General features: G+C 38.0%; 1 protein-coding gene across 10 annotated transcripts in view; it reads right to left on the reverse strand.

Moving 5' to 3' along the window:
- The window catches only part of SNAP91 (synaptosome associated protein 91), a 158,263-nt gene that overhangs the window by 99,532 nt on the left and 32,750 nt on the right, over positions 1–25,981 (reverse strand). For all 10 annotated transcript variants that reach the window (XM_082405849.1, XM_082405850.1, XM_082405857.1 and 7 more), the window contains exons 3-6: positions 3,994–4,136; positions 3,283–3,358; positions 2,429–2,531; positions 606–699 (exon numbers count right to left, since the gene is read on the reverse strand). In XM_082405849.1, the coding sequence (XP_082261975.1) occupies positions 606–699; positions 2,429–2,531; positions 3,283–3,358; positions 3,994–4,136 (416 nt within the window). The remainder of the gene's footprint in view (positions 1–605; positions 700–2,428; positions 2,532–3,282; positions 3,359–3,993; positions 4,137–25,981) is intronic.

Raw genomic sequence — 25,981 nt, forward strand, 5'->3', positions numbered from 1 at the left:
AGTACGTATCACAACCAGGATACTGATGTCAATACAATCCACCCATCTTACTCAGATTTCCCGTTTTACCTGTTGTGTGTATGTTTAGTTCTATATAATCTTATCGCATGTGTAAGTTAGTGTATCCACCATCACAGTCAAGATACAGGTTTGGTTTTAAGAGACAAGCCACGTTAGTATTGGCAGGAAGAAGGACCATGACAAAACAAAAATAATTCTCTTCCATGGATGGTACCATTTAAACAGACTGTATAAAATAGTTTCTAATAGCAGGCTGGGGTATTTAGCTGCCTGAGCGTACGTTTTGCAGCTACTTTATCCTGTCAAACACAACAGGAGGCCACCATCCTGCTCTGAACATGGGGATCCAAGAATGCACCACTCGTAGTTTTCCATGACTGAAGTAAACACCTGTAAACTTCTCTGACAGTCTGGACAACCAAAATCCTCTATTCCTCACTGACAGCCTAAACTAAGTGTTCATCTAATTCAACTATATGAGGGAGACCTAAATCTGTTTCCTGAGGAAATTCTTTATCTGTAGCCCACCTTCAAATAAAAGGCAGCATGACTGTGTAAGAAGTATTTTCTGGTGAGATACGTACGTCAAATTCCAGCAGCGCATCTATCTGTCCCTGTAGTATGGGCATACTCTTCAGTAGTTTCTCAGGAGCCATTGTCCTCATGACACCATCAGCCCTACAATTAAAAAAAAACCAAAAAGGTAAAACTTACTTGTATGTGGAAAAGTTGAGACCACATGCATTGTTCCAAACCGTTTTCCTCCCATTTCCTTGTTAATCTCCTGGGATGGTTCTGAGATGTGAAGAGGCTTTGGTTGGGCCCCTGCCCTATACTCCTTCTTACCCACTTGCATTCCTTAACCACCCAGGCTGCACTTCCTATGCACTGCCCTCAGGAAGAAAGCAATGTGGTCTGGATAAAAGAGGCCAGCCGAATTTATGAATGGATTTTTCTAAATCTGTAACAGAAATACTAGTATTAAAAATCTAGGTTTCCTAAACCCCAGTTTGTTTGTTTTTGAGAGAGAGAGAGAGAAAACCTGTCTTGGAAGTCTTCAAAACCTGTAGGACTGGGAGCAGAATTTATACTATTAACCATCAAGTGAAGAAAAAGGCATTCTGATATGCAGTTTGGTCAAAAAGAGCTGAGTCTAACCAGCTGTAGAGAACGTGACTGGAGGTTAGCACTGAAGGGTGCATCGTAGGGGGCACTGAAGCCTGCACCCACCCACAGGCCTCTTAGGGAGCTCCTGTATCCAGAGATGGTCAAGGAGCAGCAGGAATGACACAGCTGAGGAAAATGCCCAGGTGACGTGACCGCGCTGATAATGGCAGCTTTCGGTCCCTCCCACCTCAACGGTAGGGAAAGCAACCCCAAGTGCCCCTATGTGCCCACTCAGCGGTGCGGAAGTTTCTAAGAAGGCTCTGGACATATTGTGGAGAGGTCACAGTCCAGCTCGGAACATCAGCCACGGCTGCCCAGGGCCACGTAAGAAGTCAGAGGGAGGCACAGGAACTAGAATCATCTCTAATGAGATGGGGATGAAGTCAAACCTTCATTTTATAAAATGTTCACCCACAAGAAACTAGTTTATTTTGAATAGGCAAGTTTATATTTTTCACTACCATGATAAACAAAAAGTAGTTCAAAGCTAAGTTTAGGTCAGCTATCAGAAAACAGAGTTATATCTCTTTGTGTGAATTCTTGAGACTAAAATATTAAACTTTGTACAATATGTTGCCATTATTTCAAAGTAGGAATGGATACAAGATTTGCACAGATTTATAGCTGAACACTTTCGATTAAATTCAAACATCTATTTAGAGGGAAATAAATAGCAATTATGAATTAAACATGCAAGGAGTCTGTATCAATGAGCTTTTCCTAATCAATGGTTAGTATTAATAATTAGTTCAAATATGGTGTGTTTTCATGTGTTTGTGTGTGTGCATGTATAATAGTAGGACAGTATTATCTGTCCTCCAGATCTGTGACAGATCTCCACACATACATACAGTTCAGTTTCACCTCAATCAAAACACATTGAAATAACTATTGTCGACTACAGCCATGTTCTTTTAAATGAAACTTGTTTAAATTCTCTCCATTTAAAATTATTTGAAGGTATATAACTGTTCAAGAATTTTGAGTTGATTTTAACAAAATAAAATGTTGTACCATGTCAACTCTGAGCAGCAAATCAGATTTTCTGCATGAAAATATAAATAAGTAACATTGCAACCACAAGGCTATACTTGCATAATATTATTAATTGAGTTTTTTTTTAGGTTATTATAAACTGGGCCTTCATGATCAAAACTAGTTGGCAATTAACTTAGTTAAGATAAATCAAGTATGTCTCAAAGACTTCTGCTCAAATAAATATGAGAAAGAAAAAACATACCCTTTCTTCACTCTGGCAAAATCAAATGCCATCTGTCTGTAAGAGAAAGCCTTTTCATTCAAATATCTACTATAGCGCCTTATGAAGGTAGACATATCATAACCTGGGGGGAGGGGCAGAGGAGATAAAACTAATTAATAAAATACCTTCAACTGTGCTTTGCTAGTTCCAATTTTTTTTTAAACTCCTCAAATGTAAATAATTCTAAGATGAGGTCAATAAGTGTACCAGCCAGGCCTCATTTAAAATCCTACTTCAGGCAAAAATACTTTTGGCATGAGACATTCCAAGACTATTCAATTTAGATATGCTACCATCTTTGTACAGAATGTCTTTTCTGATTTTTCCTTGCATTTTTGTTCACTGTTTCAGATTTAATACATGTAGCTATCTGAGAACTATCCACTTGCTTGGTGTGCTTGCCTTATACGTAATAGACAACCAGTAAATATGCTGAATGAACAAATGATGGCAGTACAAATTCTATTAATTTACAAAAAAACATTTAAAACTGGATTATTTTTAATTGGGAAAGTACTTTTTCATTTCATTGCCTCTTACACCTTCATTAACAAACAATTGTGGATCTAACATACCCACTGTTACTTTTTAAGGTAAACACTGAAAAAGACAAGAAATAGAATTAATGTATAATTCATATGCTGAGTTGCATAACAGTTAAATACTTTAAAGCTAATATAAAGTAACTATACAGTTACATTTACATTTTTTTCTTGTATATCCAATGGAGCTATCAGTTAACACTGATTTTTAATTAATAACCTCACTTCAAAAATCAAAAAATTCTGCATCAAAAACATTAGCAAGAAAATTATAAAACATAATATTCTCACCATGGGATCCACTTTTGTCCAAAAAATTGCTGAGATTGAATAGTGTATTTCTAGAGGCCAAATACTGAATAAATCTCTGAAAAACAAAAGTCAGAACTAAACATCAATATTCTGAAATCACTACTTTAAACAAGTTCTGATACTAAAGGGAATTTTCTAAAAATATAAATTCTCATTGTGATATTTTTTACTCAGTATAAAGTTTCCTAGTCTGCGGGCTTTCTCTGAGGGGGAATAAAAACTGATCATACTCACTGAAATAGAATTAAATTGTGTGATATTTCATTTCTGTATATAACAGAAACACTGCAATTTAACAGGATTCAGTAGGTATCCCATATAAAATGGCTAATTTTTAGTTTAGTCAATATTTTCCAAAATTAACATTTTTATGAAAGCAATTTTCACAGAGGCACAAGGAATTACTTCCCAATGGGAAAATAATTTTGTTGTTCCTTTCTCCTAATATTTTTGTCCATTAATACGTTTACATGGTATATATAGATTTAACACTTTGATATCTCTACCAAAATGTCTAACAACATATTTCTGAAAAACAGCTAAACAGTAGATTAAAATTGTACTCCAGATGACTGTGAACCATATACTTCCTCTTATTTTTCTCCTAATTAGTGAAAGCTTAAGAAACTTAAGTCATCACCAGCCTCCCTCCCCTGCCAAAAAAAGAAAAGTTAGGTTTACATGGTTTACCTCATTTCCATGCACCATGAGATGATGCGTAGTGACTAAAGCTTTAAATACAACCACCCAGCTACTGTTTGTTGCCCGCTCAAAGAGCGTGTCCGCCATCTGAGGAATATTAACATTGGTCTCATTGGTAGCCTGGATCAAATCTATGAAAATAGAAGATTTCAGTCAATGACACTAATGATTGCATAAAAAAATTTCATTTCAGATTTTAAACATTTAAACCTGTTGAGTTTATGAGTCCAAAATTGCATTGACAACAGCTAAAAAGATTTTCAAAAATTAAATGTCAGAGAGATTGGTTCAAGATGGTGGAGTAGAAGGATGTGCTCTCACTCCCTCTTGCGAGAGCACCGGAATCACAACTAACTGCTGAACAATCATCGACAGGAAGACACTGGAACTCACCATAAAAGATATCCCACATCCAATGACAAAGGACAAGCCACAATGAGATGGTAGGAGGGGCGCAATCACAATAAAATCAAATCCCATGACTGATGGGTGGGTGACTCACAAACTGGAAGACACTTATACCACAGAAGTCCACCCACTGGAGCGAATGTTCTGACCCCCCGTCGGGCTTCCCAACCTGGGGGTCCGGCAATGGGAGGAGGAATTCCTAGAGAATCGGACTTTGAAGGCTAGCGGGATTTGACTGCAGGACTTCTACAGGACTGGGGGAAATGGAGACTCCACACCTGGAGGGCACACACAAAGTAGTCTGCGCATCGGGACCCAGGGGAAGGAGCAGTGACCCCATAGGAGACTGAACCAGACCTACCTGCTAGTGTTGGAGGGTCTCCTGCAGAGGCGGGGGGCGGGCCTGTGGCTCACTGTGGGGACAAGGACACTGGCAGCAGAAGTTCTGGGAAGTACTCCTTGGCGTGAGCCCTCCCAGAGTCTGCCATTAGCCCCACCAAAGAGCCTGGCTAGGCTCCAGTGTTGGGTTGCCTCACGCCAAACAACCAACAGGGAGGGAACCCAGCCCCACCCATCAACAGTCAAGTGGATTAAAGTTTTACTGAGCTCTGCCCACCAGAGCAAGAGCCAGCTCTACCCACCACCAGTCCCTCCCAACAGGAAACTTACACAAGCCTCTTAGATAGCCTCACCCACCAGAGGGCAGACAGAAGAAGCAAGAAGAATTACAATCCTGCAACCTGTGGAACAAAAACCACATTCACAGATAGACAAGACGAAAAGGCAGAGGGCTATGTGCCAGATGAAGGAACAAGAAAAAATCCCAAAAAAGAACTAAATGAAGTGGAGATAGGCAACCTTCCAGAAAAAGAATTCAGAATAATGATAGTGAAGATTATCCAGGACCTCGGAAAAAGAATGGAGGCAAAGATTGAGAAGATGTAAGAAATGTTTAACAAAGACCTAGAAAAATTTAAAAATAAACAAACAGAGATGAACAATACAATAACTGAAATGAAAAATACACTAGAAGGAATCAATAGTGGAATAACTGAGGCAGAAGAATGGATAAGTGACCTGAAAGACAGAATGGTGGAATTCACTGATGCAGAAGAGAATAAAGAAAAAAGAATGAAAAGAAATGAAGACAGCCTAAGAGACCTCTGGGACAACATTAAAGGAAACAACATTCGCATTAGAGGGGTCCCAGAAGGAGAAGAGAGAGAGAAAGGACCAGAGAAAATATTTGAAGAGATTATAGTTGAAAACTTCCTTAACATGGGAAAGGAAATAGCCACCCAAGTCCAGGAAGTGCAGAAAGTCCCATACAGGAAAAACCCAAAGAGAAACACACTGAGACACTTAGTAATCAAATTGGCAAAAATTAAAGACAAAGAAAAATTGCTGAAAGCAGCAAGGGAAAAACGACAAATAACATACAAGGGAACTCCCATAAGGTTAACAACTGATTTCTCAGCAGAAACTCTACAAGCCAGAAGGGAGTGGCATGATATATTTAAAGTGATGAAAGGGAAGAACATACAACCAAGAATACTCTACCTGGCAAGGATCTCATTCAGATTCGATGCAGAAATCAAAAGCTTTACAGACAAGCAAAAGCTAAGAGAATTCAGCACCACCAAACCAGCTCTACAACAAATGCTAAAGGAACTTCTCTAAGTGGGAAACACAAGAGAAGACAAGGACCTACAAAAACAAACCAAAACAATTAAGAAAATGCTAATAGGAACATACATATCGATAATAACCTTGAATGTAAATGGATTAAATGCCCCAAACAAAAGACACAGACTGGCTAAATGGATAGAAAAACAAGACCCATATATATGTTATCTACAAGAGACCCACTTCAGACCTAGGGACACATACAGACTGAAAGTGAGGGGATAGAAAAAGATATTCCATGCAAATGGAAATCAAAAGAAAGCTGGAGTAGCAATACTCATATCAGATAAAATAGACTTTAAAATAAAGGATGTTACAAGAGACAAGGAAGGACACTACATGATGATCAAGGGATCAATCCAAGAAGAAGATATAATAATTATAAATATATATGCACCCAACATAGGAGCACCTCAATACATAAGGCAACTGCTGACCGCTATAAAAGAAGAAATCGACAGTAACACAATCATAGTGGGGGACTTTAACACCTCACTTACACCAATGTACAGATCATCCAAACAGAAAATTAATAAGGAAACACAAGCTTTAAATGACACAATAGACCAGATAGATTTAATTGATATTTATAGGACATTCCATCTAAAAACAGCAGATTACACTTTCTTCTCAAGTGCGCACAGAACATTCTCCAGGATGGATCACATCTTGGGTCCCAAATCAATCCTCAGTAAATTTAAGAAAACTGAAATCATATGAAGCATCTTTTCTGACCACAACACTATGAGACTAGAAATCAATTACAGGGAAAAAAATGTAAAAAACACAAACACATGGAGGCTAAACAATAGGTTACTAAATAACCAAGAGATCAGTGAAGAAATCAAAGAGGAAATCAAAAAATACCTAGAGACAAATGACAATGAAAACACGATGATCCAAAACCTATGGGATGCAGCAAAAGCAGTTCTAAGAGGGAAGTTTATAGCAATACAAGCCTGCCTCAAGAAACAAGAAAAATCTCAAATAAATAATTTAACCTTACACCTAAAGGAACTAGACAAAGAAGAACAAACAAAACCCAAAGTTAGCAGAAGGAAAGAAATCATAAAGATCAGAGCAGAAATAAACGAAATAGAAACAAAGAAAACAATAGCAAAGATCAATAAAACTAAAAGCTGGTTCTTTGAGAAGATAAACAAAATGGATAAACCATTAGCCAGACTCATCAATAAAAAGAGGGAGAGGACAAAAATCAATAAAATCAGAAATGAAAAAGGAGAAGTTACAACAGACACTGCAGAAATACAAAGCATCCTAAGAGACTACTACAAGCAACTCTATGCCAATAAAATGGAGAACCTGGAAGAAATGGACAAATTCTTAGAAAGGTATAACCTTCCAAGACTGAACCAGGAAGAAGCAGAAAATATGAACAGACCAATCATAAGTAATGAAATTGAAACTGTGATTTAAAATCTTCCAACAAACAAAAGTCCAGGACCAGATGGCTCCACAGGTGAATTCTATCAAACATTTCGAGAAGAGCTAACACCCATCCTTCTCAAACTCTTCCAAAAAACTGCAGAGGAAGGAACACTCCCAAACTCATGCTATGAGGCCACCATCACCCTGATACCAAAACCAGACAAAGATACTACAAAAAAAGAAAATTACAGACCAATACCACTGATGAATATAGATGCAAAAATCCTCAACAAAATACTAGCAAACAGAATCCAACAACACATTAAAAGGATCATACACTATGATCTAGTGGGATTTATCCCAGGGATGCAAGGATTCTTCAATATACGCAAATCAATGTGATACACCATATTAACCAAGTGAAGAATAAAAACCATATGATCATCTCAATAGATGCAGAAAAAGCTTTTGACAAAATTCAACACCTATTTATGATAAAAACTCTCCAGAAAGTGGGCATAGAGGGAACCTACCTCAACATAATAAAGGCCATATACGACAAACCCACAGCAAACATCATTCTCAATGGTGAAAAACCAAAACCATTTCCTCTAAGATCAGGAACAAGACAAGGATATCCACTTTCACCACTATTATTCAACATAGTTTTGGAAGTCCTAGCCATGGCAATCAGAGAAGAAAAAGAAATAAAAGGAATACAAATTGGAAAAGAAGAAGTAAAACTGTCACTGTTTGCAGATGACATGATACTATACATAGAGAATCCTAAAGATGCCACCAGAAAACTACTAAAGCTAATCAATGAATTTGGTAAAGTTGCAGGATAGAAAATTAATGCACAGAAATCTCTTGCATTCCTATACACTAATAATAAAAAATCTGAAAGAGATATTAAGGAAACACTCCCATTTACCATTGCAACAAAAAGAATAAAATACCTAGGAATAAACCTACCTAGGGAGACAAAAGACCTGTATGCTGAAAACTATAAGGCACTGAGGAAAGAAATTAAAGATAATACCAACAGATGGAGAGATATACCATGTTCTTGGATTGGAAGAATCAATATTGTGAAAATGACTATACTACCCAAAGCAATCTACAGATTCAATGCAATCCCTATCAAATTACCAGTGGCATTTTTTACAGAACTAGAACAAAAAATCTTAAAATTTGTATGGAGACACAGAAGACCCTGAATAGCCAAAGCGGTCTTGAGGGGAAAAAACGGAGGTGGAGGAATCAGGCTCCCTGACTTCAGACTATACTACAAAGCTACAGTAATGAGACAATACGGTACTGACACAAAAACAGAAACACAGATCAATGGAACAGGATAGAAAGCCCAGAGATAAACCCACACACCTATGGTCATCTCATCTATGACAAAGGAGGCAAGGATATACAATGGAGAAAAGACAGCCTCTTCAATAAGTGGTATGGGGAAAACTGGACAGCTACATGTAAAAGAATGAAATTAGAACACTCCCTAACACCACACACAAAAATAAACTCAAAATGGATTAAAGACCTAAATGTAAGACTGGACGCAACAAAACTCTTAGAGGAAAACAAAGGAAGAACACTTTGACATAAATCACAGCAAGATCTTTTTTGACCGACCTCCTAGAGTAATGGAAATAAAAACAAAAATAAACAAATGGGACCTAATGAAACTTAAAAGCTTTTGCAAAGCAAAGGAAACTACAAACAAGACGAAAAGACAGCTCTCAGAATGGGAGAAAATATTTGCAAACGAATCAACGGACAAAGGATTAATCTCCAAAATATATAAACAGCTCATGCAGCTCAATATTAAAAAAACAAACAACCCAATCTATAAATGGGGAGAAGACCTAAATAGACATTTCTCCAAAGAAGACATACAGATGGCCAAGAAGCACATGAAAAGCTGCTCAACATCACTAATTATTAGAGAAATGCAAATCAAAACTACAATGAGGTATCACCTCACAGCAGTTAGAATGGGCATCATCAGAAAATCTACAAACAGCAAATGCTGGAGAGGGTGTGGAGAAAAGGGAACCCTCTTGCACTGTTGGTGGGAATGTAAATTGATACAGACACTATGGAGAACAGTATGGAGGTTCCTTAAAAAACTAAAAATAGAATTACCATATGACCCAGCAATCCCACTACTGGGCATATACCCAGAGAAAACCATCATTCAAAAAGACACATGCACCCCAATGTTCATTGCAGCACTATTTACAATAGCCAGGTCATAGAAGCAAGCTAAATGCCCATAGACAGACGAATGGATAAAGAAGATGTGGTAGATACATACAATGGAATATTACTCAGCCATAAAGAGGAACGAAATTGGGTCATTTGTAGAGACGGGGATGAATCTAGAGACTGTCATACAGAGTGAAGTAAGCCAGAAAGAGAAAAGCAAATATCGTATATTAACGCATATATGTGGAACCTAGAAAAATGGTACAGATGAACCGGTTTGCAGGGCAGAAATTGAGACACAGACGTAGAGAACAAATGTATGGACACCAATGGGTAAAGCAGCGGGGGGTGATGGTGGTGCTGTGATGAATTGGGAGATTGGGATGGACATGTATACACTGATGTGTATAAAATTGATGACTAATAAGAACCTGCTGTATAAAAAAATAAATAAAATTAAAAAAAAAATCTTTCCTTCAAAGAAGATTAAATGTCATATTTTCACACATCGACATATAAATACATTTACCCAATATATTTATTTTTTCTTGGGCTTATTTTTTCTATTGAATTCTCTTCTGTATCCTTTCTGAACTTTATCCGTTTTCCAGTACCACTGTCATTTTTTAAAATTACAAACTCCCAGGAAAGCTAAACTTTATGTTAATCTTTTTTGTTATCACTCCTAGCACAAAGTCTCAAACATGCGGACACTTATTCTATACACCAGCGGTCCCCAACCTTTGTGGCACCAGGGACCGGTTTCATACAAGATAATTTTTCCATGGACTGGGCGGGGGGATGGTTTTGGGATGATTCAAGCACATTACATTTATTGTGTACTTTATTTCTATTATTATTACATTGTAATATATAATGAAATAATTATATAACTCACCATAATGCAGCATCAGTGGGAGCCCTGAGCTTGTTTTCACTTGCCACTCACTGATAGGCTTTTGATATGAGTCTGCAAGCAATTGATCTATTATGGTCTCTGTACAGTCAAACCTCTCTGCTAATGATAATCTGTATTTGCAGCCGCTCCCCAGCGCTAGAATCACCGCCTCAGCTCCACCTCAGATCATCAGGCATTAGATTCTCATAAGGAGCACGCAACCTAGATCCCTCGCATGTGCAGTTCACAGTAGTGTTCGAGCTCCCATGAGAATCTAATGCTGCCGCTGATCTGACAGGAAGTGGAGCTCAGGCGGTAATGCGAGCGATGGGGAGAGGTTGTAACTACAGATGAAGCTTCGCTCCCTTGCCTGCCCCTCACCTCCTGCTGTGCAGCCCAGGGGGGCTGGGGAGTCCTGATATATACCATCTGAAGGCAATAACATAAGTGTATTTTTTGAAATACTATATTGAAAAGCCTACTTCACTTGGATTTTAATTTTGATGGGTGCTAATACCACACTTGTCATGTAAGTGGCAGAATGAGAGGGAACAGTAAAAGAAGAAAGAATTCCACTATGCTCATCAAAGCTTTCACAGATCATGCAGGCATTAAATTACTATGATTTGACCTGAGTTTATAAGAGAGTAAATCTTTGTAACACGTTCACCATCCACATCTACGTATTAGCTACTATTCCAGGTGTACCTCAGGGGAAGAAAAATGTCTACAGTGTCCAAGAGGGGCTGCCGAGAATTCAGAAAAAGTGAGCACTGTCAAAAAGTTAGCTGAGGCAACCAAAGACCATGTCCTAAGGAACAGAAGCAAAGCCACCCTGGCGCAGTGTGGACTTAAGAAAATTACTTCCACAGACAAGATGACCTTGTCAGAACAAGAAAACTGCGGGAATTCTCTTACAGGCCACACCCATCCTGCAGAGGACCGCAGTGATACCCAGTGCCTAGGAAATCCCATGCAACAAACGCAAAGACAAACCCACTCTGTTCCTTACTTAAAATCCACACTCATTAATCATTAAGCCCCACATTTGTTTTATGCATTTGTTTATTGTACAATAAACAGAATTTTTAAAATTGATACTCCATCACTGCTCTTAACTCCAAGACTAAAGGGTATCAATAATTGATCTGAATTATAAATGGACCAAACCAGACTTCTTTCTTACTTTATATTTATTTTAAACTTCCTATCCCCTGAATAGGAAGATAGGAAGTTTAAAATAAATATCTCCCTTTATTGGGATTCTACTCATCCATCAGGAAATCTTTCCTGGTCCCATTTGAATGCAGTCTCATGTGACCTTCCTCTGCTTAAAAACCTGAGGCACTTTATTGTTACTGCCTGTCCACATCAGCTGTGTGTCTGTCATAAATTCCTACCATACCAAAGCTCTCTGAGGACGGAAACAATCATACCAATGTCTGTTTCCTGGGCAGGGCTTCGGAGAACACTGCACACAGTAAACATCTGTTGACCAAAATGTACAAGAACCAAAATACTTTACCCAAGATCTAAATAAACAGTTCTTTGAAAAAGACAAATCACTAAGCTCTAACACGGTTTTCTGAGACTATATCATGGGACTGCTTTATACCTGAAACTCTGTGTCAGTCACAAATTCTTCTATTCCTTTTTTTATTGAACTGGTGATGTGGAAATGTATTGCTGATCAGAGGAGATGGATACATGTCCAGATAGTAAAGAAATCCCTAGAAGAGTAAAGAGATACAGACTGATAGAACAGAAAGAGCCCAGGTCCAGAGCCTAGCTCAGTCCCCATCTACATGTGTAACTTCAGACAAATCATTTAATATTATGTATCTTGGACTCGGGCCCTCATCTTTAAAATGGGAGTAATAATTACTACCTTTCAAGGTTATTATAAGGATTGCAAATGATCTGAACAAAGTAGGCACCCAAAATAAATGCTGTTATCCATGCAGTGTTCTGTGAGAGTATGGTGGGGTATTAGGAAAGATTCCACGGGGAGGAAAGAGTGGAGCGGGACCCTTAAGTCAACTGTGACATGGGAGAGGAGTGAGGACATTTTTAGCAAATGTGCAAAGAGTGCAGCCGTAAGAGGTGATGGATGTGTCCCTGGAGAACTGTGGTGGTCTGGGGGCTGGGTATATGTGGGCAGACGGAGGGGAGGAACTTAACTAAAGAGCCAGGGGATGGCCAGTGAGAGATCTCACACCTGGCATTAAAGAGTTTCAACTTCACCCTTTGGACCAAGGGGAGCCCCTGGGAGTCTTTTAGCAGAAAAGTACCAATAAGATTTTGCTTTTACAGGCAACCACATTACCCAGTGACTACTAAATAATATCGGCAAGGTAAGAAGAGGCAGATAAGGAAGAATCACCTTTGCCTGGAAAGATATACTAGAAGACAGGACAAGGGTACATTAGAAAGCCCAGCTGAGAGCCAGAGAGAGGAAGCTGAACTCACGAAAAGGCAGTGGAGACAGGGAGATAATGAATGTAGCAGAAAGAAATTTAGGAGGTACAGCTATGGGGATTTGCAGGTGAGCACATAGATATTAGAGGTGAAGGGAAAAGGAATCTTAAATAATTCCAGATTTCTAGTTTGGGGCCCAGTAAATGCTTTTTACTGAAATAAGGAGGAAAGTGGGTTTCAAAAGAGAAATAAACTATTTTAGACATGATACATATGAAGTAGCTGCTGGAGCTCCAAATTGAGATGTCTGATAGGGGAGTGGAAGCATGTTCTAAAGCTCAGGAGAAACGCTTAGTCTAGATACAACTTTGGGAGTCACCAGCAAAGACATGGGAGCTGAAATCATGAAAGCAGAAGAGGTAACCCATGGATCATACAAAGAACAATGAAAATTATCTGTTATAAATAAGAAAATAAGAAGCAAAACCAAGAAAGACCAACATTTAAGAGATGAATGGAAGAAAACTGGGTGAAAGAACCATCAGAATGATAAATAGAAGCCCAGGAAAATTAAATTTTGGAGGCAATTGAGAGCTTCAAAAATTTCAAGAAGCAATCAGGGATCACTGGTATCAAACATTACAAAAGTCCTAGCAAAGAGAACCCTAAGAACAAAATGTACGACTAGGAGACTGCTGTCATTGCAAAGGAAATAGAGCCCAAGCACAGACTGGGTGTGAGTGGAGGAGAGGGTCAAAGGAAGGCGTTTATCATTTAAAGACGGGACACATGTAAGCATGTTTGAGATCAAGAAGGAGAAGTCAAAAAGAGCTGAGTTTGAAAAGAGGGTAGAGATAATTTATGGGACGTTCTCGAGGCAGGATAAACTCTAGAATCCAGGGCTCAGATGCTGAGAATAGCATCCGAGCGGAGGGTTACACAATGAAGAGCAGTAAGCATGGATCCTCTTGATAGATGCTCAAGAGCATCTATCATTCAGATAGAAGAATGATGACAGATATCAATGCTACTGAGAAGCATGTCACTTGGTGAAGCAGTAAGTTATTAATTTTATTAACTCTTAACCTTAATATACTCATCTTTTTAATACTGTATGTCAGGTTTGGCAAACTACAGTTTGCTGTGCAAACTTAGTCTGCTCCCTGTTTTTGTAAATAAAGTTTTATTGGTACACAGTCACATCCATTTGTTTACATATTGTCTAAGGCTGCTTTCACACTGCACTGATGTAGCTGAATCGTTACAACACTCAACTAAAACTCAACTCCGTGGTCCACAATGCCTAACGTATATACTTGTTGACCTCTTACAGAAAATGTTTCCTGTTCTGTCCCTAAATGGGAAGCTGCATAAGGCACTTCTGATGTCTAACAAATAGCAACATCTATCTCAAGGAAAAGCAATCGTGTGCTTGAATTGCAAGCTGAACTAACCATTTTTTCCACAGACCACTGTTTTACTTGAAAGAATGACTGACAGATTTCAAACCATCATGATTCAGACTTGGTATTTAACAGTTATCTCTCGAAAATAAAGAAAGTGAACCTGTCACTTCAAAGAAATGAATGGCATTACTGGCTGCCATTGATAAAATTCAGTCTTTCAAGTAAAAATTAGAATTTCAGAAAACTTACATCTGCCATGGCAAGCTTGACAGTTTTCTAGTTCTTTGAGACTTTTCTGATAAGATTGTTGGTGATATTAATGAGTATCATTTGTTGATATTATATAATGAAATGTGGCAACATTTGGAACATGTGAATAACTCACCTGAGCCAATATTTTCCAAACTAGTGCATAATATTACAAATAATGTGATCAATCCATTCAAAGTACAGATCGACAAATGCCAATGGATTTTAATGCAACAGAGTACAAAAAATTCACTGATGTGGTTTCATATTCAACACTGCAACTTAAATTTAAAAAACTATCACTTAGAGTTATGGTGTAGTATCAAAGAAGACTACCCACAATTATCTGCTAAGGTTCTCCCTTTTCCAACCGTATATGTGTGAGGCCAGATTTTCCTCATACACTTCAATTAAGACAGTATATCCCAAAAGATTAAATATAAAAACAGATATGAGCGTCCATCTTCGATTGAGCAAGATATTAGATATAAATATATTAAAAATATAAAACAATACCACTCTTCTCACTTGTTTTTCTGTTTTGGAAAACCATTGTTCTCCCTAAAAGTATTATTTGTGTTAACCTGTCAGTATGTTTATTATGGTTATTTAAAAATGAAAAATATTTCTAAATGTTATCAGTTTTTATTTCTAATATAAGTAAATATCTAAAGATATAACTCACATAACATAAACAAAAGCTCTTTGAATTCCTCAATAATTTAAGAGTGCAAAGGCGACCTGAGACCAGTTTGAGAGCTGCTATTCTCGGTCCATTCCAAGAAAGAGAAGTGCTATGTTGTAGAGTACGCACATATTTTACATTAGAAGTGTTTTTACATAGTGATTGCACCAATTTATATTCTCACCAGTAGTTTGTATGCATTTATACTGCTCTACTTCTTCATGAAATAAAGGGCTTCCATGTAAAGAACTTCAAAAAACTGAACAAAGACATAAACATGCTGAAAAAAACTCTTGAAAATCGTGAGAATCTAAATGCTAAATATTTATCACATTTGAATTCCTTAGAATTCGAAGTCTTAGTAGAACTTGGGAAGACAGATCTGGTGTCACTCTGGTAGTTTAGAAATAGTTTTACTGAAGTATAATTGAGATTCACAAAACTGCATATATTTAAAGCATACTATTTGATAAGTTTTGACTAATATATGCACCTATAAAGCTATCACCAAAATCAAGATAATGAGCATATCCATCACCCCGAAGGTTTCCTCAATCCCATTTATAAAATCCTCCTTCCTATCCCTCCCCATTTGCCTCCGTGCTGTCCCTTAGCAACCACCAATTTGTTTTCAGTAAATATACATTAGTTTGTATTTTCTCAATTTCCTGTAAAGAAACTCATACTTTTTTCTTTGGGCGGGGGTGGGCGGAGGTCTGGATTCTTTCACTCAGCATAATTATTTTGAAACTCATCGAATTGCTGCATGTATCAACAGTTCATTCCTTTTTATAGCTGAGGTGTATTGCCTTATATGGACATACCAAAACTGTCTATCCATTCATCTGTTGATGGACATCTGAGGCAACTCCAGTTTTTGGTTATTACAAGTAAAGCTGCTATAAACATTTGTGTACAAGTATTTTTATGGACATATGCTTTAATTTCCCTTGGGTAATTGCCCAGGAGTGAAATGTTTAAGTCATTTGGAAGTAAATATTTAAGAAACTGCCAAACTATCAATACTTCCAAAATGATTGTATCATGTTACATTCCTACCAGCAGTACACAAGTGTTTCAGTTTACTTATTTTTTACCATTCTAACAGGTGTAGTGTGGTATCTCATGATGGTTTTTCTTTGCATTTCCCTGATGACTAATGATGTTGAACATGTTTTTCATGTGCTTTTCATTAGTTTACTTGTCATTGGTATATATTCTTTGCCCATTTTTATTGGATTGTTTGTTTTCTTATCACTGAGTGATTCTGGATAAAGTCCTCTCTCAGACACACGATTTGTAAATATTTTCTCCAGTCTGTGGCTTTCTTTTTCATTCCCTTAACAGTGTCTTTCAAAGAACAGAAATTATGATTGTCTTATTTATCACGTTTTTGTCTTTCATGGATTATGCTTTTGGTGTCATATTTGAGAAATCTTTGCTTAAGTAAAGGTCACAAATATTTTCTCCTATGTTTCTTCTAGAAGTTTTATAATTTTAGGATTGCACGTTTAGGTCTATAATACACTGTTAGTTTTTATAAATGGTGTGAGGTATGGATATATGATTTTTTTTTTTTGGTACCTTTGTTAAAAATAAATTTTGATCACATATCTTTGGGCCTATTAAAGGACTCTTTATTTTGTTCTATTGATCTATTTGTCCAACTTTATACTAATATCACGTTATCTTGCTTACTATAAATTTATAATAATTAATTGAAATCAGGTAAAGTTACTCTTCCAACTTTGTTCTTTTCTAAGGTTGTTTTAGCTCTTTTTAGATCCTTTGTATTTCCATATGAGTTTTAGATGGAGCTGATCAACTTTAACAAAAATGTCTGTTGAGATTCTGATTTAGATTATGTTGAATCTATAGATCAATTGAGGGGGAACTGCCATCTTAACGATACTAAGTATTCCAATCCATGTACATGGTTTGTCTCTCAATTTATTTAAATCTGCTTTAATTTCTCTTAGCAATGTTTTGCAGTTTTCAGTATACAAGTCTCATACATATTTTGTCAGATGCATTTCTAAGTATTTCATATTCTTTGATATGGTAAATGGTACTATTTTCCATTTCAATTTCTAAAATTTCATTGCCAATATTGAGAAATACAACTTATTCTGTATTATTGACTTGTATCCTACAGTTTGCTACAGTCACTTAATAGTTCTTTTTGGTAGATTCCATCACATTTTCTGCATAGATGATCATGTGATCTGTGATAAAAGTCAGTTTTTACTTCTTTGCAATTTCAATACCTTTTCCTTCTTTTTTTTTTTTTTTAAACTTGATGGCAATGGCTAGAATCTCCAGTGCAATCTGAATAGAAATGGTGAGAAGATATCTGTCTTTTTTCCTGGTTTTAGAGGGAAAGCATTTAGCCTTTTACTAGTAAGTATAATGTTAGCTGTAGGTTTTTCATAGATGTCCTATGACAGGTTAAGAAAGTTCCCTTCTGTTCCTAGTTTGCTGAGATTTTTTTCTTATGAATGAATATTGGACTTGGTCAAATACTGATCATAATCACTTTTCTTTTTCAGTCGATTATGGTGAATTACATTGACTGATTTTCAAATGTTAAACCAACTTTGCATTCCTGGGATAAACCCCTTTGGTCATGATATTTTGTCATGGATTTGATTTGCTAAAATTTTTATTCTTGGCTGTGTTGTGTCTTCACTGCTGTGTGCGGGCTTTCTCTAGTTGCGGCAAACAGGGGCTACTCTTCGTTGTGGTCCACGGGCTTCTCACTGTGGTGGCTTCTCTTGTCGCGGAGTATGGGCTCTAGGCACACGGGCTTCAGTAGTTGTGGCACGCGGGATCAGTAATTGTGGCTTATGGGCTCTAGAGCGCAGGCTCAGTAGTTGTGGCACACAGGCTTAGTTGCTCCAAGTCATGTGGGATCTTCCCGGACCAGGGATCGAACCCATATCCCCTGCATTGGCAGGCGGATTCTTAACCACTGTGCCACAGGGAAGTTCAGAATCTTTACATCTATGTTCATGGGGGTTATTGGTCTATAGCTTTTCTTTTCTTGTAACATCTTTGGTAATGCTGTCCTCATGGAATAAGTAAAGATGTGTTCTCTCATTTTCAATTTTCTGGAAGAGTCTGTGTATTCTTCTAGAAAGAGTTTGGGATTGTTTCTTTTATAGACAGAATTCACCAATTAAGTCATCTTGGCCTGGAGTTTTCTTTGCTAGGTGTTTAACCATAAACTCAATTTCTTTAATAGATATAGGATTTTTCAGGTTTTAAATTTATTTTTGAATGAGCCTGGGTAGTTTGTGCCTTTAACAAATTTGTCATTTTAAGTTGTTGAATTTATTGGCATCAACTCATTAGCAGTATTCCCTTATTGTCCTTTTAACGGCTACAGAATCAGTAGTGACGTCACCCCCTCTCTTAATTACCTGATATTGGTCATTTACATCTTTCTTCTTTTCTGATCAGCCTGAGTAAAGGCATTTAACTGTGTCAATGTTCTCAAAGAACCAGCTCCACCCTCCACCATTCAGCAGACCACTAGGATCCAGCTGGGGTCCAGCACCCTGTGCTATGGCACGGAGACCCTTTCATGGCAGTGAGCTTGGACAGTCCTAGAGTTAACCTTGTTTATTCCCCGTCTCTCAGGGGTCACTGTCATTTATTGCCTAATGTCCAACATATTGAAAAGAGTTATTTCCTATGCTCTGTCCAGTTTCTCAGCTGTTTCAGGCAGGAGGGTAAATACAGACCCTGCTACTCTATCTTGTCACAAAGTAAGTCTCTCTTTTCAGTAGTTTTAAGCTATTAAAAATGTCTTAGAAAAATCTCTCTGAGGCAAGATAATATAATCAAGAGAATAAAAAAAATAAATGGGAGTGGGAAAAAATTTTGAACTTTTAGGAGTTGTAAATAATTGTTCACTAAGACAAGAAAATAGCAACAAACCTGAATGGCTCTCAAATTTGTGATCACCTGCTTCTTGTTCCACGACTACGGGAGACTCTCATCTACCTGAGCCACGTGAAAAGGTAGCCACGTGACAGGGCCCTCATAACCTCTTGCTTGGACTGCTCTTTAGCCTGTTCTCTGGATCACCTCCAGCCCAACTAGATATATTTGTGGAAAAATAATTGCCTAAGTGTACCCTTCCGGTTATAGCAGTCACCTGCTCAAACCCCACTGGATCCTCTTGCTGTTCACTGAATTAAGTAAATACCTCAACCCTGAGTATAAGGCCTTTCATTAGAAGGCTCAGCCACCTTCCTAATTTTTTCTCTGCTACAAATTGTGCACCAACAATATAGCACTGAAGCCTTTCATGCTGTTCTCATTGCTTAGAATGTCTCTGCCCTCACCCTACTGAGATCTCATCTCTCAAAGCCAATCTCAAATACTATAACCTCCATGAGGTTTTTTCTGACACTGCCCTCAAGGGGAAGAGAGACCTGATTTTCCTTTCCATGCAGAGTAGGCCAGAGGACACTGGACTTGGGGCCAGAAATCCAGTCCACAATCTGACTTGGCTGTTTATGGACAAGTTAATTTGACTACTCTGTGGCTGTTTTTTTCACCTAGAAGTGAGGATAATATGAACTACCTTATAGGACAGACACTGTCATTTGTGCTAATACTAATCCTTACTTTTACACATCTCTATTGTAGTCTGTAGTACCTGGAATTGTAATTGCTTGTTTACATAAGCCTCTGCCCCATTGGAGCTCAAGGTCCAATAGTAGGAATAAGGCCATCTCTATATCTTTGGATCCTCTGTACCTAACACAGGCCCTGACATACAAAAGAAACTTAGTAAATGAGATGGCCATGACTGGCTTAGCATTAGCTGCCTCAATTTAAGATAGTTTCATGATAAAATTGATAGGTATTAGAGGCTGTTTCTTTCTGTAACTCCTACTGGACATAACTGAATCACCAAATTAGAAAGGAAGAGTTACTTTTTATTTCATTGTTACATGTACTTTTATCAGCAGCCTACATTTAGAAAGGCATCTTCTATTCCATTAAAAAATCTCTCCCTAAAAGCTGGACAGTTACATATAAATCAATGAAATTAGAACACTCCCTCACACCCATACTAAAAAAACAAAACAAAAAAAAACTCAAAATGGTTTAAAGACCTAAATATAAGAGGACACCATAAAACTCTTAGAAGAGAACATAGACAAAACATTCTCAGATGTAAATCGTAGCAGTATTTTCTTAGATCAGCTTCCCAAGGCAAATGAAATAAAAGCAAAAATAAACATATGAGACCTAATCAAACTTAAAAGCTTTTGCACAGCAAAGGAAACCATCAACAAAACGAAAAGATAACCTACAGAATGGGAGAAAATATTTGCAAACAATGTGACCAACAAGGGGTTAGTATCCAAAACATACAAACAGCTCCTATAGCTCCATATCAAAAAAACAAACAACCCAATAAAAAAATGGGCCAAAGACCTAAACAGACATTTTTCCAAAGAAGACATATAGATGACCAAAAGGCACATGAAAAGATGCTCAACATCTTTTATTATCAGAGAAAGGCAAATCAAAACCACAATGAGGTATCACCTCCCACTGGTCAGAATGGCCATCATCAAAAAGTCTACAATTAATGAATGCTGGAGAGGGTGTGGAGGAAAGAGAACCCTTGTACACTGTCAGTGGGAATGTAAATTGGTGCAATCACTATGGAAAACAGAATGGAGGGTCCTTAAAAACTAAAAGTAGAGCTACCACATGATCCAGCAATCCCACTCCTGGGTATACATCTGGAAAAAACAAAAACTCTAATTTGAAAAAATACATGAACCTCAATAGCAGCACTACTTACAACAGCCAAGACATGGAAGCAACCCAAGTGCCCATCAACAGATGACTGGCTTAAGAAGATGTGGTATATATATACAGTGGAATATTACTCAGTCATAAAAAAGAATGATATATTTCCATTTGCAGCAACATGGATGGACCTAGAGAATATTATACTGAGTGAAGTAAGTCAGACAGAAACAGACAAATATTATATGGTATTACTTATATGTGAAATCTAAAAACAATATAAATGAATCTATATACAAAACAGAAACAAATTAGCAGACATAGAAAACAAACTTATGGTTACCAAAGGGGAGAGCGAGGGAGGGTGGGAGGGACAAATTAGGAGTATGGGATTAACAGATACGAACTACTGTACATAAAATAGATAAGCAACAAGGATTTACTGTAGAGCACAGGGAATTATATTCAGTATCTTGTAATAACCTATAATGGAATATAATCTGATAAAAATAACAATCGCTTTGTTATACACCTGAAACTAATACAATATTGTAAATTATAGGTAAATCACCTATACTTCAATTTTTAAAAAATCTCTTCCTAAGTTCAATTACATGATTCTGTCAAACTCCACTAAGAAAGCAATTTTACTTTGACTGAATGCCAGAAAGGGGTACAAAGATTGGTCATTATTTTATCTTAAAATCATCTAAACTTGAGCCCCCAAAAAGAAAATGAGAAGTTATAGACCAAAGTCCAGTGACACAGTAATATGCAGGTTTTAAGAGTTGCTGATACATCATAATATCTCAGAGTATTTGCCACGTGAACTGATGTATATGAAAATTTATTAACTATAGTTCTTCTAAATTTATATCTTTTTTCTTTCTTCCTCTCTCCCTTCCTTCCTGCTAGTTAACAACATCAGAGAGCTCAAACATTTGTAAACCGAAACTAATCCTTCCAATTTGGGCAATGCAAAAAGGTAATGATGCAGATGGTTCAGAAGCTCCTCTTCTTGGGTTCACTATGAATAGCAGACATTAATGGTTGCCACACCAATAGCTAGTTCCTTCTCTCTTCTTCTATACCAGCAGAATCCACACGCCCACCTCGCCCATCAGAAAGCCTAAAAATGCCAGATACATGCCATCCCTGCTTCCCCTGTACTTAGCCGTGGACATAGGAGTGGCAGTCTTCTGGATCACCTGGGAAAACGTTTCCCTTTGGAATGAGCAGAGCTGTACAATTAACAGAGTGGAAACAAGTCTCCTCTCTTTCAGTAGACGTAGCTGTGTATGCCTGTGACATCACGGTCATCGTGACACAGAAGTACAGGCTTCACCAACAGGCTGAAGATGGCAAGGGGAACTATGGAGAGCATCTGGTCCGGTGGTGATGCTGCTGAGCTCCTAACCAAACCCAGGAACGGGCTCCTCTCCAGACTTCTTGTTAAGGAAGATGGTAAATCATCTTGTCAGTTCCTTTCGTAGGGTATTCTGTTACTTGCAGCTGAAAGCAACCTAAGTGATACAACCCACACAGAACATAACACAACAAAAGGAACCAGGCCCATGACTTCTCCAGTACCTTCCAGCTCTAACATCCTTGCAGCATCTCACTCACTGCTCCTCAAAACCACGTTGCTTCTGAGCTTTTACAGAGTGTTCAACAGCCCCTTAATGTCTTCCCTCGAGAGATAAGCGCTTTTTGCATAGAAGTTCTGTTTCAGGTGAGCTGGTTACAGGAACTAGGATAGAGGGTACAACTGAAAGAATTATATTTTGGGAAGGAGAAAGAGAGTTTCTGTGTGCCATGCAGAAAGAACTAACAAATGTGAAATAATTTTATAAGATATGAATTTTGCATATAGAAGTTCAGAGGTAGCACAGACAGTAATCAGAACAAAAATATGAAGGAGGTGGTTGGACACTGCATGGACATCCCAAAAGAAAAGAAGCTGAGGAGGGGTACTGGGAGAACCTTGGCAAGTCTAGGCAGGGCTGAGCATGTGAAATGAAGTGACCTAGTGAGGGCTTAGCGGGGGAGGCGCTGAGAGCTCAGTGAACGACAGCAAAGGTGGAGACAGCAAGGGTAAGTGATGTCCCTCAACTGTTAGGTGTAGATAACAAGGATGAATGGAGCAGGAAATAAAAGAATAAACACCTTCGGGTTTACAGAGATCAAGGGGGAGCACTTTGTAAATGTGCCCAACTTGATGAATAGGATTTGCAGAACATAACAACAGGTATCCTTCAAACAAATCCTTTAAATAGGAAGGTATAAAATGTAAGCTTTTAGTATTTTTCACTAAATTTGGTCAATATAGCTGAATAAAAACTTTATTTGTATTTCATATTACTATCTGTGAACTTTAATGTAACCTAATTTCTAAACCACTAAGGGAACATCTTTCATCTCAAAGAAAAATATGTATACCTTGTGATTTTTTTGTAATCCTTTGTAGAAATATATACTACAAAAATCTCCTGCTTATCCTATTTGTTCCCCTATAGGGTTTTGGCAAATTCAAAATTAGGAGATGTAGTATATACATAGCATAGTCAAGTCACTCAGTAAGGGTTCTGGAGCCAGATCACATCCTGTCCATTATCATCTGTTATTGAATAACTGTGTGACCTTGAGCCAAGTTGCCTCTCAACTTCCATTTCTGCATTACCATGACGGGGATAACGACGACACCTATCTGAGAGCTATTTGATTAAAGTGGGTAATGCAAGCAAAATATCTAGCACAGAGCCTGATACACTATATGGGATGGATACTTTGATAATATATCAGGCTGGGTGCTAGATACTTTGGTTGAGATACATTCACACACACACACACATTTATACACACACATATATACATACTCTACTACATACATAGTATAGTATACACAAAAAGGGATGGATACACACACACAATTATAATTAGAGTCACCCTTTGGCTACCTAGATCAAAAAGGACTTGGCATATTTTGTTAATTCAACTGATTCACTAATTAACAAATATTTACTGAATGCTCATCATGTGCCAGGCAGAGCCAAGTAATGTGATGAGAAATAAAATAAGGGGTCACAGAGTAGTAGTGGTTACTGTTTCAGAGAGGGTGATCAGAAAAGGCTGCCCCACAGAAATGACATTTAAAGAGACCTACACGCAGTGAGGAAGGAATGTTCTATGCAGAGCCCACAACAAATGCAAAGGCCCTGAGGTGAGGGCATGCCTGACGGATTCAAGAAACAGCAAGAAAGCCAGGTTCCTGGGAAACAGCAAGCAACAGAGAGAGTGGCAGACAGAGAATTATCAGGACCAGGTAACTCAGTGCATCATCGGTCACAGGAAGGACTTGGCATTTCATTAAAATGCAGTAGGAAGTCACTAGAGGGTTCTGAGCAGGGGAATGATATGACCCAACTTATATTTTGAAGAGTTGCTCTGGGGGCAATGTGGAGCCTACACTGGATAGAGGGAGTGGAGTTAGGGAGACAATAAAGGAGGCTATTTCAATAGTTCAGATGAGAGGTGATAGTGAGCTTACATCAGTGTGACAATGGGATAGAAGCAGGAAAACCAAAGGTAGGATTCTGGATTATTTCAAAGGCAGAGCCAAGAACATTAGCCAATGGATTTGATGGGAGGCATGAGATACAGAGAAGAATCAAGAATGATGAGCTTGTAGCATCTGAACAATTGGATGAAGTGCCTCTTGTACCCTCTGGGAAAGAGAAGCACTGTAGGCATACGCTTGCATTCGTGTTCTTGTTTCTCTTTCTACTTACTTTCACCTACTTTGTCACTCTCTTTTTGGACTTTACTCCCATCCACAGGGAGCCCCATGCCCTGTGCAATGGTTGAGCTACATCCGATGGAAGGTCTATTGTCTGTGGAACACATAAAAGGACGTCCCAAGAATTATGTCAATCATTTAAGCCTCATGGAAACTATACCCAAAAGAGTTCTAAACATGGGTCGGTTTGAGATGCAGGCATAGGCAACTTTTCAAAAGGAACATTATAAATTACTATGATTGTTCTGACCAGTTGGAGTAGAGGAGATACTGACCACGTGCCTCCCAAATGCAGGATCATGACTCAGAGAGCTTCAAGGAGCCAGGACAAGTGCCCACCTGCCTGCCTGCATGACTCTGGATCCAGGGCCATGAACCACTATTGCTTGGGATTGGGGGGTAGGGGGCAGGTAAGCAGTCCATTTACCAAATACTGCACCCCCAGTTAACTCTAGGGTAGTAGAAAATTATTAGGACAAAAATTGGAAGGTTACATTTTTGTCCTTTAGGATTTGTACACAGTTAGTTCTGGCATTAACACTATAACCTTGAGGTAGAAATAAACACATACGTCCACTAGCCATAACATTACATTGCTTTTATATGTTATCCTCTTCCAATTGTTTTCTATAAATTATCATAGGGTTCTCAAAAGAACTCTGTGCCTTAAGAACCAGATGACAATTTATATGAACAGAATTTTAAAAGGATACCAAAAAAGGAGACAGTATCACAGAGGTAGGAGATGACATTTGTAACAGAACCACTGAAACAGAAGATCATGGTGTTCTGGGCAATCCACAAAGAATCTCTAGCCAGTTCTTTAAGCTGGCAGTAATTGCTGGAAGGATGGCCTTTGCTGACTTCGTTGCCAGGGAGATTTCAGAAGATATGTGCAGCTTGGGTTTCTGAGTTCCTTCTACTGCCACATGATGATCTACCTACGTCTAGTCTTCAAGTGTGTCAGGTAAATTAACTCATGCCCTATTTACATGATGACCTTAAGTTTTGTTTTTGTTTTTCACAGAGACTTGGACTAA

This window comes from Balaenoptera borealis, assembly GCF_965194805.1.
Source record: "Balaenoptera borealis genome assembly, chromosome: 9".
NCBI lineage: Eukaryota > Metazoa > Chordata > Mammalia > Artiodactyla > Balaenopteridae > Balaenoptera > Balaenoptera borealis.